This window comes from Magallana gigas, chromosome 10 (genome assembly GCF_963853765.1).
Source record: "Magallana gigas chromosome 10, xbMagGiga1.1, whole genome shotgun sequence".
Classification (NCBI taxonomy): Eukaryota; Metazoa; Mollusca; class Bivalvia; order Ostreida; family Ostreidae; genus Magallana; species Magallana gigas.
This window is the reverse complement of record NC_088862.1, coordinates 9,871,866-9,888,489: the sequence shown is the minus strand read 5'-3', so window position 1 is coordinate 9,888,489 and position 16,624 is coordinate 9,871,866. Positions and strand designations below refer to the sequence as shown.

Below are 16,624 nucleotides of genomic sequence, written 5' to 3'. Positions count from 1 at the left end.
TTTATACATGTAAAAAGGAAACACTTTAAATTGCCCGCGTCCGCATACATCAATGTGCTCGCTGGGTTTTATTTTCCTGTACTCTGGGTCTTTAATCTGCTGTTTATGCACCCGGGTCATGATAGTTACTGTTGTTACACTGGGGTCCTCTATAACCAGAGTCACAGCGACAGGTGTCTGGTCCCTCACAGTTACCAACGTTGCTGCAACCTTGTCTGCCTGTCATCCCAAAACACACAGCTGAAAAATAATCGTAAATAAATTGTAGTTAATACATAAGATAAAATAAGATATTCTTTATTTCCTCCACATTATTGAAGAGTATGATGATGTTTAAAGCCCATTTCATATTTGGCGCACGAGCACTTAACAACACTTTGCGACCGGAATTGTTGAGATTCGCACGAGCTCTCTCATACGTTGCACGAGCTCTTGCATACGTTGCACGAGCTTTCGCATTCGTTGCATGCGTTTTGGTGCTCGCAACAAGCCTCCTCAAAATAGTGGACATGCACACTATTCAGACGCAACCGAATGCGATCAAAATCATAGCAGTGCAACGCACGAACATTAGTACATGTACGAACGTTTTACAACGTTCTGTGTACTCGCAAGAGTGATGCACGATTTTTAAAGGTCGTAAGATGAATTGCAGTTGTTAATGCGCGTACTGTGTGACCATGAGACTGTTGCTTAACTTATCCATGTTATCTTGCAACGTTTTACTATCATTGCACGACTTATCAATAATGCTTTGCCACTAGTATATATACCCTGTATTAGCATCTCTGTTTTAGACCACAGTTCAACAATATTCATTTATTGCATGATGGTGAGAGAAATATGAAGATTTATTTCTCCAAGACAAATCATATTTTTCCGGGGGAATAAATCTTCATATTCCCTGGTTATTAATACAATAAGCGAACAACATACGACTTTACAAAATTGTGATTGTTTGATTTCCTCTGCTTCTGTCTAACTTTTCTTTCATAATTTCGAATCATAGATAGTTCAGTTGGTTTTGTGATATATAGAGAATCATAAAGATTTAATATTTTCGATTAAATCATACTTACATGATTACTGCATCATATGCTCATATCGGCATTTTCATTCCTATGAAATCACCCTGCCACGTGACTTTTTAGACCAATTACATAAAATAAATGCTGCTGCATCTCTGTTTCTTCTTGGGTGGCATGTTCTCTCGCTTTCAACAATGTCTACTGAAGAGCTTCAGAAATGGGCTGTATATTCACCCCTCTGACTCGCTCGAGAATTCGTACCATGGGACGAATGATCGCACGTCAAATTGCATTGGTGAACGTTCAATCGTTCGTTTACCTGTTCTGTCGCGCGATCCTATCGCATTATCTTTCAGCAGTCGCTTTCATTGTACAACAGTCACATATAGACGCAAGATATATCGCAAGATTTTATGCGTTTACATCGTTCAGCGCTCGCTTAGATCGTGCGAATTTTGTAAGAATACTTTTTTCAAATGCGATTATTTCGGTACCAGTTTACAAATCACCTCTAATTTTATTGGTCGTACGAATATTCAGTCGCTTCTGCTCGTGCGCCAATTGTGAAGGGGCTTAAGATGAAACTTAATAAGAAAAAACAAAAGGAGAAAAATAAACATATTTACTATCAGTTTAGGAGAAAACAATATCAATTTAAATTTTTCTACTGACAATCAATTACAAAATGATCCCACAGTAAAAATACGAATTTCGATACACAAATCATATTTTTTTTCCACTTTTCAAATGTAATTTTGGCAAAACTGGTATTTGCAATGCACCTTAATAGAACCAAGTATTGGATTTCGGTATCTTGCACATCAAAAGAAACACATTCAAATACATCTAAAATATCTAATAAATCTTCCAAAAGCTTGTTTCTCTCATTCATAAATAATGAACAATTGAGCATAATATGCATGTTAAATTTTGTCCATTCTTTTACAGTGATTACACAATTTGGGAACCGTTTTCATAGACAATAATGCAATAGAACGATTAAAAACACAATATTTAGTGGGTCTTTAAATAAGTGAATGTCTAAATGTGTTATAATGTATACCAAAAAAGGAGAAGGATGTTGTTGTACATGTAAATTTCAAAATTGATTTACTGTTAACTTTGTATGTATTGCTTCCTGTCAAGTTGACTGATTCAGCGATTAGTAATGAGGAAAAATCTACAAATAACAAATGCTTACGTTCACATCTCCCGCCAACATTTTTATAGCCTGAACAACAATTACTTTCGGTCCGAAAGTACGCTTTTAAGAAATAACGGTAGTAACGACAACTGAAAAAAAAACATCAGCATATGACAAATGTTGTAATTTATACAGCATAATAAGTTTAAGCATAATGCCATGAACATTTAATTTATTAATAGTATTGATGTTAGGCATATAGTAAATAGCATTAGGTCATAAATGAAATGGTTTTAAGATATAAAGGCACAACAAACAAAATCAAAATCAAAAACATGTTATATGTTGTAATTCGTACAGCAAGCTCTCTTAGGCAGGGGGCCAACAGATTAACTATTAGATCTGAATCTTTCATAAATGATATATTTGGCCATAAACTAATTTTAAGTAAAGAAATAATCCAAATAGTTTAGCTTTAAAAATTGAACATTTTCCAACATTTTTGATACATTTTTTTTCTTTTCGATCAAAATACAAATAAAAATGACCGTTTTCCTACATCTTTAAACAAAGCTTCTTTTTTTTCTTTGAGATCAAAATATTCTAAAACTAATCACGGCCAGTACTCTTAAGCATAATGCACATGTACTTGTTTATAAAAATTATCTAAGGCATATAGTGGACAGTATTAGGCCATAAAAGATATGACATTGTTTCTAAAATTGAACAAAATATTTGACAACCGAAATCATTACCAGTAGTAACTGCACTTTTTTCAGTTTTCTTATAACCTCATTTTTGTAATGACACAGTGAAACCCAATTTAAATGCAGTGAAATTAAAGCTTTCATTGATTTTCTTGTATTTCTTAAAGATCTTCTTGCTACATTTTACACGATGTGTGCATACTATTCCTTGGGAAAAAATTATCAAAAGCTGCATTTCTTTGTTATGAAAGTTATTTGGATGCTAATTTATTTTTGCATGTGAATCAAACCTTTAAAATAAATTAGATTAAAATAAATGTTATCTTCTTAATTTTATCAGAATAAAAATTTCTTTACTAAGGAATGCATATCAAACCTAATTTTGTATAGGACGACAACAGTGTACTTTTGCTTCGAGCGGAACCTTTGCAATCAAAATATGATTCACAGAAGTTTGTTAATCATAGTTTGCCATTCAATAGTAAATTACAATTTCACAAAGAAATTGCAGGTTATACTGTTTAAAACAATCAAGATATGCATTTCAGGAATTTCTTCAAAGTTGCGAGGATTTAGGGCATTTTCTTAGTTAAATGATGTTGATACCCTTACATTAATCACATACCTTCCCGATACATCAAATTATGCGAATTTACTGCATCACAAAATATACAATTTCCTGTAAGATACACTTGTAGATTTAAAAAAAAATGTAATGTAAAATCATTTAATTTAATGGGAACCATGTTCGATGATTGTGGATATTTTTACTTATTTGGATGTTATTTCGTGGATTCGTCTGTTTTCAGCTTCAGTAGGACAACTTAATCTATTATAGTCTGTCTTCGTCGATAATGTAAATTCTTTGGTGAGGGCTACCACAAATACCAAGCATATTGAGCCTCCACGAATTCTAATGACTTCACAGTGAACCGTAACAGTCTAACCTTAGCCAGTCCCTGTAGGCACAATCTCTCTCCCTGGTGTAGTAAGTCACTTGTCTAGAGCAGACACTGAAGAAACAAAATCATTTAAATTAGTTAAAGAGGCTAGATGATCAACAAACTAGCCTCTAGATGTATCTAAAAGTTTTAGATATGATCTGTTAATCTATCCTATAGACTATTATTTAATAAAGACAACGTGCATACTAGTACATTCCATCTTTTAAATTTTGGAATTTTGATTCATTCAATAGAGCTCAATCTAGTTTTAAAGAGACCAGAGTATACATATGCAGTGCAAAAAGGAAAAATGTTCACATGTACATTGTAAATTTAAAGTGAATGAAAAGACTAAACGACATTTTATGACAAGTTGACATTTACATGTACACGTATATTATGTTGGTACAGGAAAAATGTATTGAGAGAAATATTCGCCATCGTTTTATTTTCTCTAGGAAATTCTCTTATAGGAGAATATCTATCGAGGCGTTTTAAATGACAGTTTTCTTTTTAATTATTATCCCTTTTCGTAAATTGGGATTTAGGGGGTTGATTCACAAAGTTGAAAGTAAGTAGAAAGTTACAGTAAATTTTAGGCTACAACAAATCTACATGAACATCACCCAACTAGAGGAGATCAAAAGTTTAATAACATTTATTGTTACGTTAAGAGTACTTAAGAAACACATACAATATGCAAGACAATGACACAAATTATTGACGTTTTCTTAAAAATTGAAATTTTAAATTGGAATTTAATAGGCGAAAATTCATCGAAACGGTTTAGATGATAGTTTTTTAAAGTCGTTTTTCTTTCATAGATTGGGATTTAGGAGGTTGAATCAGAAAGTTGAAAGTAAGATGAAAGCTACAGTAAATGTTAGGCTACAAAAAACTTACATGAACGTCATCCCACACAGAAGAGATCAAAAGTTTTATAACAGTCGTTAGAAAAACCCAACATGTATAAAGACAAATGTGAGCCTGTTGTTACTTGAAATTTTGCACGAGCTAGTGTTCATACTAAGGGGAAAACCTCATCCTCGATTTAAAAAAAAAATTGCAGTTCCCTCTCTATCAAGCAGATATTTTTAATCAGTTCAGATATAATTTAAGTAAATTCTCGGAAAAGTGTGAACATGTTTGTTTTTGGATGAAGTTCCAAATATAAAGTCTAAGTCAAAACGCTCAAATTACAACTGTTAATTTTACTGTGTGTTTTTGTTGTTTTTATTTGGGGTTTTTTTTTTTGTTGGTTTTTTTTTTGGGGGGGGGGGGGTGGGGGTAACAAAATTCTGTTTTTATATATCAATTAGAAATGTCCTTTTCGTAGGAAACGCACAACCACTTTTTATGAAAATAAATACAGCTATTATTGATATCTATCAGGCTTGGGGCGAATTATATTGTAAAGTAATGCATTACATGACCATTACTTCATAAATTTGGGGCATTAATTTATCATTACCTATACTTAATTTTCCTGAAGAAATGCATTACATTACCATTACATGAGTAAAGTAATGCATTACCAGTAAATACTGTGTGAATAGTCTATGAGTTTTAAAAACGTACCTTAAAGGCTGATAAAAAGTTTTTGCAAACATTTCATGTATAAAACACGATTAAATATATTGACAAGTTTATGTTCATTATAAGGTTCATTGACTTATACAAGATTGCTGTTGCATTTTATGATCATCAAAGTTTCAAAGGTTTTAACTTTAAACTTCATCATGTCGGATTTGAAAATCTAAGATATAAGCGTTCAGTCAATAATAGAGAAAAATACATGAATCTTGTATTTTCTATCATTCCAAACTACTGTACTTAATATACAAGACAGATATTGAGAGAGAGAAAGACAGATATTGAGAGAGAGACAGAGAGAGAGTAAAATTATTTTCAAATGGGTTGTAATGCTAGAAGTAAGTTTTAAACTTCCAGAGATCATGGTTGGACAGTACATTCTTTTAAGTTTATTCTTTTATCACCTCTTAAAACAAAAGATTGTTTTTATACTCAGATTATCCTTGGGGCATTGTGTGCTGGGGACAAATTCTACACAGTAAGGAATCATTTAATGCAAAATAAATATAACTTGAGTATATTTTCCAAATGATAAAAATTCTTAATAATAACGCTCTTAGAATGTTATGAAATTGTGTTGTTATAGCTATTAAATTTGACAATTTAAAAATGAATTCTTTTAATTTTTTTTTTTTTTTTGATTAAACAACTAATTTTTTTTTATCTCACAAACTATTTTTCTTCTTAAAACAATTTCTAATCAAATACATTTTCAGTTATTCAAATTATCACAATCTTTTGAATATGAGCATGCATTAAAAAGCAGAGAAATGCAAATTATTGCCATATAATGCCAGCATTACACTAGATTTCAGAAAGTAATGTATTACATTACCATGACTTGTAATGCTAAATTTGTCGCATTACACGTTACTAGCATTTCTGCAAAACATGTAATGGATTGTAATGCATTACCGTTACATTTAGCATTTCCCGAAGCCAGATATCTCTATTTTGACATTTTAATTCTCATGTGTAATTCTTTATCTCCGTTAGCTTCGCAATAAGTTTAAAACCTTAGGTGGAATGAAAATCCTTTCACTATAGGTGTCGATTCATTATACAGTCATTTTTATTAAAAAAGTAAACTTATAAAAAAAATTCAAAGTTTACCACTATATGTACTATGCAATAAAAAGATATAATCCTTAGATAGAATCATTAGAAACCGAGTCAAAGTTATGCTATATGTTATGCTTTGGCTTGGTATGACAAATGAGGATCTAATGATAGGCAATGATACTGAAATGTTATGGTATGAGATTTCAATTCAATGCTATGCTATGGTGTATGTTGTACAACATATTATTGATTTGACTGTAAACATATTCGTTATAAGCGTGATTTCCTGTTTTCTTAAAAATTACAAAAAATATTTGGCCTGAGTTTATCTTTTCAGTTTCCACAGCGAACAACATTGCTGTTAATTATACAACATCACTACAGCAATACAAAAGCGCTGGTTACAAATATTGCGAGGATGTTTTTTCTTTGCCTAACTATACATCAATTACAGAAAAATGACTTACTTGGGGCCACTTTGTGCAGACACTTGATACAACCCATCATAAACAAGGTACACAGATATTAACATGAAAAGCTTGTATGGTGTCTCCATCACTCCTCGTCCTTATCTGACGAGTGTCTAAAACACAAGAGGAGGACGTTTATTATTTCATATGAACTCTATCCGATCTGTAAGGTCTTTGGGAGCAGCTGTTAACAGTGTTTTGTAAGACAATGATAGATATTTTGTAAAATAATGTTAAATAGATGAAAAGTGTGCAGTGATAAGTTTCAACGAGACTGTGAGATGTTTAGAATTCAGGTTTTCAGTTCGTGCATCAAATCTTGTTAAATTGTATCATTATCCTCGGTGAATTAGGCAACTAAGCTACAGCTTGGATCACTCTGTTGATTCTATTGACCAACAACTGTTCATGAACAATTAGGTAAATCAAATATGGTTTAACCCTGTTATTTCATGCAATTAAACATATTGTTTGGGACAAGAACGATAACTTTAGTAAAGTTAATTCAAGGGCAATAACTCAACACTTTCTGGTCTTGGAACGTGCGCATTAAGCTCTTCCTTTTATATTCAACTGTTTCCCGAGTCGGTCACAAAAAATCAACATGAAAATTATCAAGTTTTATTTCTTTAATCAGCGAGTTTTATCACTTAATACCGACATATTATTATAATAACACGCTGAGAGTAAGGAACCAAAGGGCATGTAAAGCGAAATGCCCATACGCAGCCGTGTCAAATGAAACAAACACAGTTGTCTCGAATAGTGTGATTGGCTCGAGGTCGTCGAGGAAATCGTCGCGGAAGTCAAATGAGACCGTCCGTTGCAGACAGCTCAAATATTACTGGTCCTCCGACACCAGCGGCTCCTGCAACACAAGTGACACAAGCGTCAACTGAAGCAGGCCAGGGAATGTCACGGGGCAGGAGATTGGGATGATTTTTTGCAAGATGGCGCCCATAGTTAATCCCATCCAGAACGCACCAAGTGCATTTTCGTCGCATGTTCCCACCAACATGAATCAAGTTAAGTTAAAGTCAAACCCATTGAACAGTGTTACATCTATGCTGGGATCTCATGTGTCCTAAGTTCTCAAAGACAAAATTTGGTATGGCAAATTTGTTCATTTAAATTAATTGTTTCTTCAAGAGACTTGCACAGAAATGCAGTCAAATTGTCGAGGGGGTGTTTATCAGATTAAACCACAAAAATAAAGGAACGAAAATTTCAAACTTCTCCCAATGGATGGACGCTTTTTTTATATATGCTTCTATATACTTAGAAAAACATTCACTTCAAGCCATTTCACTCTTGAGGTATATGTCAATTATTAAATGGGGCAGCTACTAACAATTCAGGTTGGTTGGATTATGATGTGCAATTTGGCTTAAAGAATTCGAATTCTGTAGACTCCTCTTTAAGCTGGGATCCATTGACGCTGAACTGTGGTTGTTCTATATGCAAACAGTTCATAAAACTCAATTGTCATATCAGACAACTCCTGGGTATTTGAAATGTTATGCCTACAATTATGAAGGTGTTTGTCAGAAATGATATTGCAAGTATTTGCCATCAGTGCGATACATGTAATGTATATAATCTATCCATTAACTGCTTCAAGAATAATCAGTCTAATCAATTTCCCAACAACGAGCACCCGCTCGTTCCGATAATTTTAATTCCGGCAACATTTTTTTAGGATATAACAACAAACCACAAGACGGCAAAGCAACATGTAACTTGTTACATAAATTATGGAGTATTGGCAGCACTCCAATCAATACATCTACCTTTGGTTCTTTACTTGGCAAATTATTCAAACATGGAAATAGCAACAGTTTTATCAAATGGGTTTAAAATGAGTTTTTCTTCAATATACAGGCATTAGTAAAAGGATTGAGTTTACAGACATGATTAATCATTATATCTGCAGAGGGACATGCTGTTGAGTTACATGAAAAAATTAATAAAGAAATCAAATTGGCTAGAATTCTCTATCCACCTTTTTCAAATTTGCGGTATAATCCTATTGGTATCCTCCCAAAAAAGCAAGATGGGTGGCATATGATTTCTAAATTTATCACACCCAGTGGGTAATAGTATCAATTGTCACATTGATCGGCAATATTGTTTAATGTCATAATTAACATTTGATCAAGCCTTGTCACTGATTCAGGAGATTTTGGAGGGTGCAATATTGGCCAAAATGGACATTTCGAGTGCTTTTAGATTGCTGTCAGTCTGCCTTGAAGATTTCTGCATGCTAGGTTTCAAGTTTATAAATTCATATTATGTGGTTAATTGCTTCCCAATGGGTTGCGCAATTTCATGTTCATTATTTGAGATGTTCTCTTCCTTCCTTCACTGAGAGCTGCTGCAAAGGTCAAATTCAAGGAGGATAATTTATTATTTAGATGATTTTTCATTAATAGGTAGAGCAAACACAGCTAACAGTGAGATGTTAATGGCACTATTTGCCGTATTATATACCCTTAGTTATAATATCCAGGTTGGAGCTATACATGTTCTGGGAAAAAATTACAATATAGCAGATGCAATTTTTCGCTTTCAGTGGTCAAGATTCCGACAGTTGGCTCCTACGGCAGACAATTTCCTTGTCAAATCCTTCTCCATTTTTGGAGAATTATTCATCAAGTATAGATCAACTGTTAGAAGCCAATATATCTGAAAACTCAAGTTTATAAACAAGGCATCCAAGCATTTTTTAACTTCAGAATTCAAGCTACTCTTTAGTATTTGAGGCAGCCACCTATAGATCATATAGTAAAGTTTATAGCTTATATGAAGGAATCTTGATTTTCATTTTCAACAGCAAAATTTTATATGGCTGGTTTGAGTTTTGTTTTGAATTTACATGGTTGGCATAATGCTACAGAATCCTTTTGGTCAAAAAGTTGTTAGCAGGATTTAAAAGATCATGCAGAAATCAGGACACTAAACAACCAATTAAATTGTCTTTATAAACACAAACACCAGTATCATTCAACATTTAACTATTTATTCATATGATGCACACTTATTTCAGTCAACATTTCTCATTGCATTTTTTGCCTTATTGAGAGTAAGTAAACTAGTGGCGTTGGAAGAAATCATGTCCAAATGTTGGAGAATGAGTTTATAGTTTTTGTGGGTTGCTCAAAAACAGATCAATTTGGTAACGGTTCATACATCAGAATACCCAAAACACCAGATACTTCAAATATTCTAAAAAGTTCAAAGTCTTAGGCAATGCATTCAAGCAACACATATATTTGCTCACTGCAATACTAAACCATTGACTCAATATCAATTTTCATCCATGCTGTATAAATCCTTCAAATTCCTAGAAGTTCCCACAAATTCATTCAAGTTGCACTCATTTAGGATTGGAGGTGCACTTACCTGTCCTTAAAAGGCGTGTCTGAAATACAAATCAAGCACATGGGTAAATGGAGTTCCTCGGTTTTCAAATTCTACATGTACATAAGACCATGTTAATACTTAATAGTATTTCTAGTTGTATGCTGTTAAATCATACATAAATTTCAGATTCAGTCTGGATCATTGGTTCGTCTATTAATCATTGGGCACAGAAATATGCAGAGACCACAATTCAGTCAAACCTTAGATTCAACAACTTTTACCATTAATTGGAATGGTAGAAGGGGATGGTTTGGGAGTACTTTTATACAAATGTGTCAAGTATGTTAATAGCTAGTAAACAACCGGCTATTCTGATCATTCACTGCGGTGGTAATTATATTGGGGACCCTCAAACTACCCTGAAAGGTATTAAAAAATTCATGAATCTAACTTTATCTCAAATAGCAGACCTCTTGACATTTGCCAAACACTCTCATTGTATGGTCACATAGATTACCTAGAAGTAACTGGAGGCAGTCTTTATCAACCATTGAAGGTTAAAACTCTAGGCGTAGAATAAACAAAAGGCCAATTGGCCTTAACGGTCACCTGAGTAGCATATAACCCATACACAAACTTGTCGAGGAGTTTCATATACGCATTTAATTAATTAGGTTTCATTCTGGAGTAGAAAAATTATAAATTTGTAATAACGACCACTTCCCTGCCTGAAATCTTTCAAAAAGAACTATGAAACCTATAATTTTGGCGGAAAACTTATAGATCTGGTCTACAAAATCATGAATTCACTTTTCCTTTGAGGTGTGTGGGAGTAAAGAAGATAATTTTTTAACATTATATGCATTAACACCTATACATCCATTTTGGCCCTGCCCAAGAGTCAAAACCCATACTCCAGGGGACATGAAAATTAAAATTTCAGTAGAGGACTTCCCGTTAAACATAATTATTAGTCGGTTTGTGTGAGAATAGAGAAGAAAATTTCTAAACTTAATATGCATTAACACTATATTGCCCCTCCCCCACCTCATGTCCTGAACCCCTGATCCAGGGGCCAAGAATTTCACATTTTAGGTAGAGGAGCTAGTGGACATCATAACCATTTATTCAGTTTTTTGCCCACATGTGTGGGAGTAGAGAAGAAGATTTTTTTAAGATTTAAAACATTTTACAATATGGCCATATTGGTCCCACCCTAGAGCCTGAACCCCTAACAAAGGGGTCAAGAATTTGACAATTTTGGTACGTAGAGGGCTTCATGGACATTATAACCAAGCATTTAGTTTTTAACAAATATATATGTTAGTTTTGAAGAAGATTTTCTAAGATTTAATACATTTTTACTGTATGCCCATATTGGCCCCACCCTAGAGCCTGAACCCTAGAGCCTGAACCGTCATGAATTTCACAATTTTGGTAAAGGGCCTCATGGACATTATAACCAGGCATTTAGTTTTTAACAAATATATATGTTAGTAGAGAAGAAGATTTTCTAAGACATGCGCGGATCTAGAGGGGGGGTCGGGGGGGTCCCGACCCACCCTGGAAAATGAAAATTTATTAAATTTAAATAGTAAAATTATCGCGAAAATATGCCTCGGACCCCCCCCCTCCCCTGGCAAACACAATTATCCTTCGGACCCCCCCTGGAAAAATTTTCTGGATCCGCGCATGTAAGATTTAATACATTTTTACTGTATGCCCATATTGGCCCCACCCTAGAGCCTGAACCCCTGATCCAGGGGTCATGAATTTCAGAATTTTGTTAGAGGGCCTCATGGACATCAAAATCATGCATTTAGTTTTTAACAAGTATATATGGGAGCAGAGAAGAAGATTTTCTAAGATTTAATACATTTTAACTTTAAGGCCATATTGGCCCCACCCTAGAGCCTGAACCCCTGGCCCAGGAGCCAAGAATTTCACAATTTAGTTAGAGGAAATAGTGGACATTATAACCATTTATTCAGTTTTTTGCCCACATGTGTGGGAGTAGAGAAGAAGATTTTTTAAGATTTAAAACATTTTATAATATGGCCATATTGGCCCCACCCTAGAGCCTGAACCCCTTACCAAGGGGTCAAGAATTTTACAATTTTGGTAGAGGGTTTCATGGACATTATAACCAAGCATTTAGTTTTTAACAAATATATATGGAAGTAGAGAAGAAGATTTTCTAAGATTTAATACATTTTTACTGTATGCCCATATTGGCCCCACCCTAGAGCCTGAACCCCTGTCCCAGGGGTCATGAATATCACAATTTTGGTAGAGGGCCTCATGGACATCATAATCATCCAATTTAACAAGTATATATGGGAGTAGAGAAGAAGATTTTCTAAGATTTAATACATTTTAACTATATGGCGATATTGGCCCCACCCTAGAGCCTGAACCCCTGATGCAGGGGTCATAAATTTCACATTTTTGGTAGAGGGCCTCATGGACATCATAATCATGCATTTAGTTTTTAACAAATATATATGGGAGTAGAGAAGATTTTCTTAGATTTAACACATTTTAACTATATGGCCATATTGGCCCCACCCTAGAGCCTGACCCCCTGTCCCAGATTATAATTACGAGATGGGTGATTTATTTATATTGTTATGGAATCAAGAGAGAGAGGGAGAGAGAGAGAGAAATTGAGAGAGAGATAAACATAGTAATGAATCTGAAGCATGTATCATCAATTATATATTTACCACTTGCAGTGTCTATTCCACATGGAAGAACACAAACTTGGTATGCCTTCCAAGTTACCCAACAAAAGCTGTTCACTTAGGTTGGGAGAGGAGGGCTTCTTCCCACCCCCAGTCCTTGAAAGCAAGATGGCGCTTCTTTTTTCTTTTGCTGCAATTAATTTCATCAAAATTGATGCAATTTAATTATTTAAAACAATAGAAAATAAAACTACCTAAGTTATGTTAGGATTATTATACCCCCGCTCCGAAGGAGAGGGGGTATACTGTTTTACCCTTGTGTCTGTCTGTCCGTCCGTCTGTCTGTCTGTCTGTCCGTCCGTAACAAAAAATTTTGTCGCATTTATCTGAGCAACTATTTATCGCAGATGCTTGAAATTTTTACACAGTGTTTGTTAAGGCATGCCATATCGTGGGATTTATTTTTGTATCATTCGGACGTCAACTTCCTGTTAAGTTATGACTTTGCTTATTTTTTAACCAAAATTTTCAAACAAATTTCCGTCAAAGATTTCTCGGCAACTATTTATCGCAGATGCTTGAAATTTTTACACAATATTTGTATAGGCATGCCATATGGTGGGATGTATTTTTGTACCAATCGGATGTCAACTTCCTGTTAAATAACGACTTTGTTTATTTTTAGCCAAAATTTTCAAACAAATTTCCGTCAAAGATTTCTCAGCAACTATTTATCGCAGATGCTTGAAATTTTAACACACTATTTGTTTAGGCATGCTATATCGTGGGATATATTTTTGTATCAATCGGATGCAACTTCCTGTTAAATGTTTTAAACCAAAATTTGCAAACAAATTTCCGTCAAAGATTTTTCAGCAACTATTTGTGGCAGATGCTTGAAATTTTTACACAAAATTTGTATAGGCATGCCATATGGTGGGATGTATTTTTGTACCAATCGGATGTCAACTTCCTGTTAAATAACGACTTTGTTTATTTTTAGCCAAAATTTTCAAACAAATTTCCGTCAAAGATTTCTCAGCAACTATTTATCGCAGATGCTTGAAATTTTAACACACTATTTGTTTAGGCATGCTATATCGTGGGATGTATTTTTGTATCAATCGGACGTCAACTTCCTGTTAAATGTTTTAAACCAAAATTTTCAAACAAATTTCCGTCAAAGATTTTTCAGCAACTATATATCGCAGATGCTTGAAATTTTAACACACTATTTGTTTTGGCATGCCATAATATTATGGGACATATTTCTGTACCAATCAGATGCCAGCTTTCTGTTAAATGTTGACTTTGCTTATTTTGCATATTCACATCAGAGCGGGGGTATCACTAGTGAGCATTGGCTCACAGATATCTTGTTGGATATAATTTAATCATTATTTTTTGTAAGAAATATACTGTAAAAATAATGTAAATAAAACTTTCAATTAAATTTAGCAAGATATTAATACCAGTATTTTACCTTTCTGCTTGATGTTCTGATACTTTTTTTTAATTTCTGGAACAGTTTTTTGAGAATTGACATTTCCGCTAAGAATAAAAGAGCAATTAATTTATCTAACAATTATACACCATATTTTACTGCAATTCAATGAAGAAAATATATTTATGCAAATCAAATCAATCTATTTCCCAAAATTAGGGGCCCTATTCATTCTTTATTCACATTTGATTTAATAAATTAATTTACAGTCTTTATGTATGCATGAAAAATATACATGTCAAATTACAAACAAATCTTAAATGATTTATCACAATGATGAGAAACTATAATATTTGAAATACAAATTATGGCAAAGTCTGTTAATTGTAAAGTAAAGTTTACTCTATAAATCTTAATTTTAACATCCTTGAAAAAAATATCGCAGATCTTAGCTAAGTTTTTTCTCAGATTGTTTTGTGATCCACTTAAGTAAGCAATCTTAACTAAGTCTAAATCTTATATTTAAGACAAAACTCTAACATAAATTTAAGACAGTTTCATGATCCCGGAGCCTGATTTATACACAAATTTTATTCCAAAAATATCGATATGTATCTTTCTAAAAATTTCACACGAATTGTGGATTAACAATACGATGCTTTGAACTCACATTCTATACAAATATGAAAAGAAAGTACATGACACTTTGGTCATGTAGGTATCCAACTTTAGTCTAAGACCGTTCATATACGAGTAATATTTCAAAAATAATGTCATGTCAGCTTCTTTGCGTAAAAGTCATGAAAAAAAAACTTCCTGACACCCCAATGACAAGTTGTATTGATCAATGAATGGTAGCGGAAGAAAACTTTAATGTTCAAATCTCACTCCTTTATGACATTGTTTTACAGTATATTTATTACTCGATACTCAAATTTTTACCGGGAAAAGAGCAAACAATGCATTTGATAATAGGGCCTATATGTGGTAGAGTCAGATATATGGCATTCCTACTAGCTCTGGCTAGTGGGTTAACCATTTAGCTCGATCGGTAGAGTGCTGGACTGGCGTGCCAGATGACCTGGGTTCAAACCTAAGCAGAGGCATAAAGTGTCTCTGTTACATATATAAAAGGTTAGTCCTTACTTGACATTGGACCCGTAGATATTCATCGGGAGGTCTGTGATATCTATGGGCGTGTTGTCAAATTATCCTACATGTAGGGTTGCAAAATGTTTAAAGAGATTCCACACTTTAAAGATGCTGCTTGCCAAGATCCCCCTTTGACGAGCAGGGGCAAATAAAATGATCTAAGATCAATAAATGTGGGTTAAAACTGCAACGTGTCATCATTTTTAAAACATCCCTTTGTAACGTGTTTATCCAGCCGCGCGGTTGCTATTTATCAGTTGACACGTACCTGGTTATACGCGGGATTCTGCTGCTCACTTAATATACAAATATAATATGTTGTCTATGAGGCAAGAAACAAACTCGATCATTTCGTATAGATAACGAAATCAATATTTTTAACGTTATAATAAATTATCAATTTAGGTTTTAGTTATTTAGTATTGCCTTCATTTTTTCAAAACAACACTACTTTTGACTAAATATATCACTAAAGTTACCAAAGAACAACAAAACCAAACACAATTTCTCTATTGTATGTAATAAATCCCCTCTTTTGAAATATTAAAGAAAACAAGATGCCTAGGGGCCACATCGCTCACCTGAGCAGCAATTGCCTTAACTCTGATCAAATTAACAACAGTATCAAAATCCAAATATCTTGACAACTTAGTACAGTAGACCTTGCTAAAAAAAAAAAAATCTGTCAATTTTCATCCACATATTATTTGGGTAGATACCAAGCTTATTCTGTTGTTGCACCTGTAAAAAGATTTTTTCTCTATTCCTATATAACCCCCCCCCCCCCATTTTGTTACCCCACTTTTCTCTAGGGAATCATGGATTCATCCAACTTTAATCTGCACAACCTGTGCTTACACACAAGTTACTGCTTTTTGGACTGAAAACTTTCCCAGAATATTTTTAAAGATATTCTCTATATAATCCGCCACTGCGGCCCCGTCCTACCCCTAGGGACTGTGATTTAGCAAACTTGAATTTACACATGATCCCCCATTGTGGCCCCAATTAACACTCAATGATGATGCCTCCA

General features: G+C 33.9%; 1 protein-coding gene and 1 long non-coding RNA gene across 3 annotated transcripts in view; both read right to left on the bottom strand.

Annotated features, from left to right (window-relative positions):
* Window positions 1-16,624, bottom strand: part of LOC117684039 (uncharacterized) — a 168,959-nt gene that overhangs the window by 142,453 nt on the left and 9,882 nt on the right. For both annotated transcript variants that reach the window (XM_066074216.1, XM_066074215.1), the window contains exons 2-5: window positions 6,946-7,061; window positions 3,827-3,892; window positions 2,230-2,321; window positions 130-240 (exon numbers count right to left, since the gene is read on the bottom strand). In XM_066074216.1, the coding sequence (XP_065930288.1) occupies window positions 130-240; window positions 2,230-2,321; window positions 3,827-3,892; window positions 6,946-7,034 (358 nt within the window). In that variant the 5' untranslated portion in view covers window positions 7,035-7,061. The remainder of the gene's footprint in view (window positions 1-129; window positions 241-2,229; window positions 2,322-3,826; window positions 3,893-6,945; window positions 7,062-16,624) is intronic.
* LOC136272041 (uncharacterized) lies at window positions 9,739-14,649 on the bottom strand. The gene is made up of 3 exons (XR_010709922.1): window positions 14,479-14,649; window positions 13,038-13,185; window positions 9,739-10,369 (listed from the first exon to the last, which is right to left on the bottom strand). It is a non-coding gene; the product is annotated as an uncharacterized lncRNA (long non-coding RNA).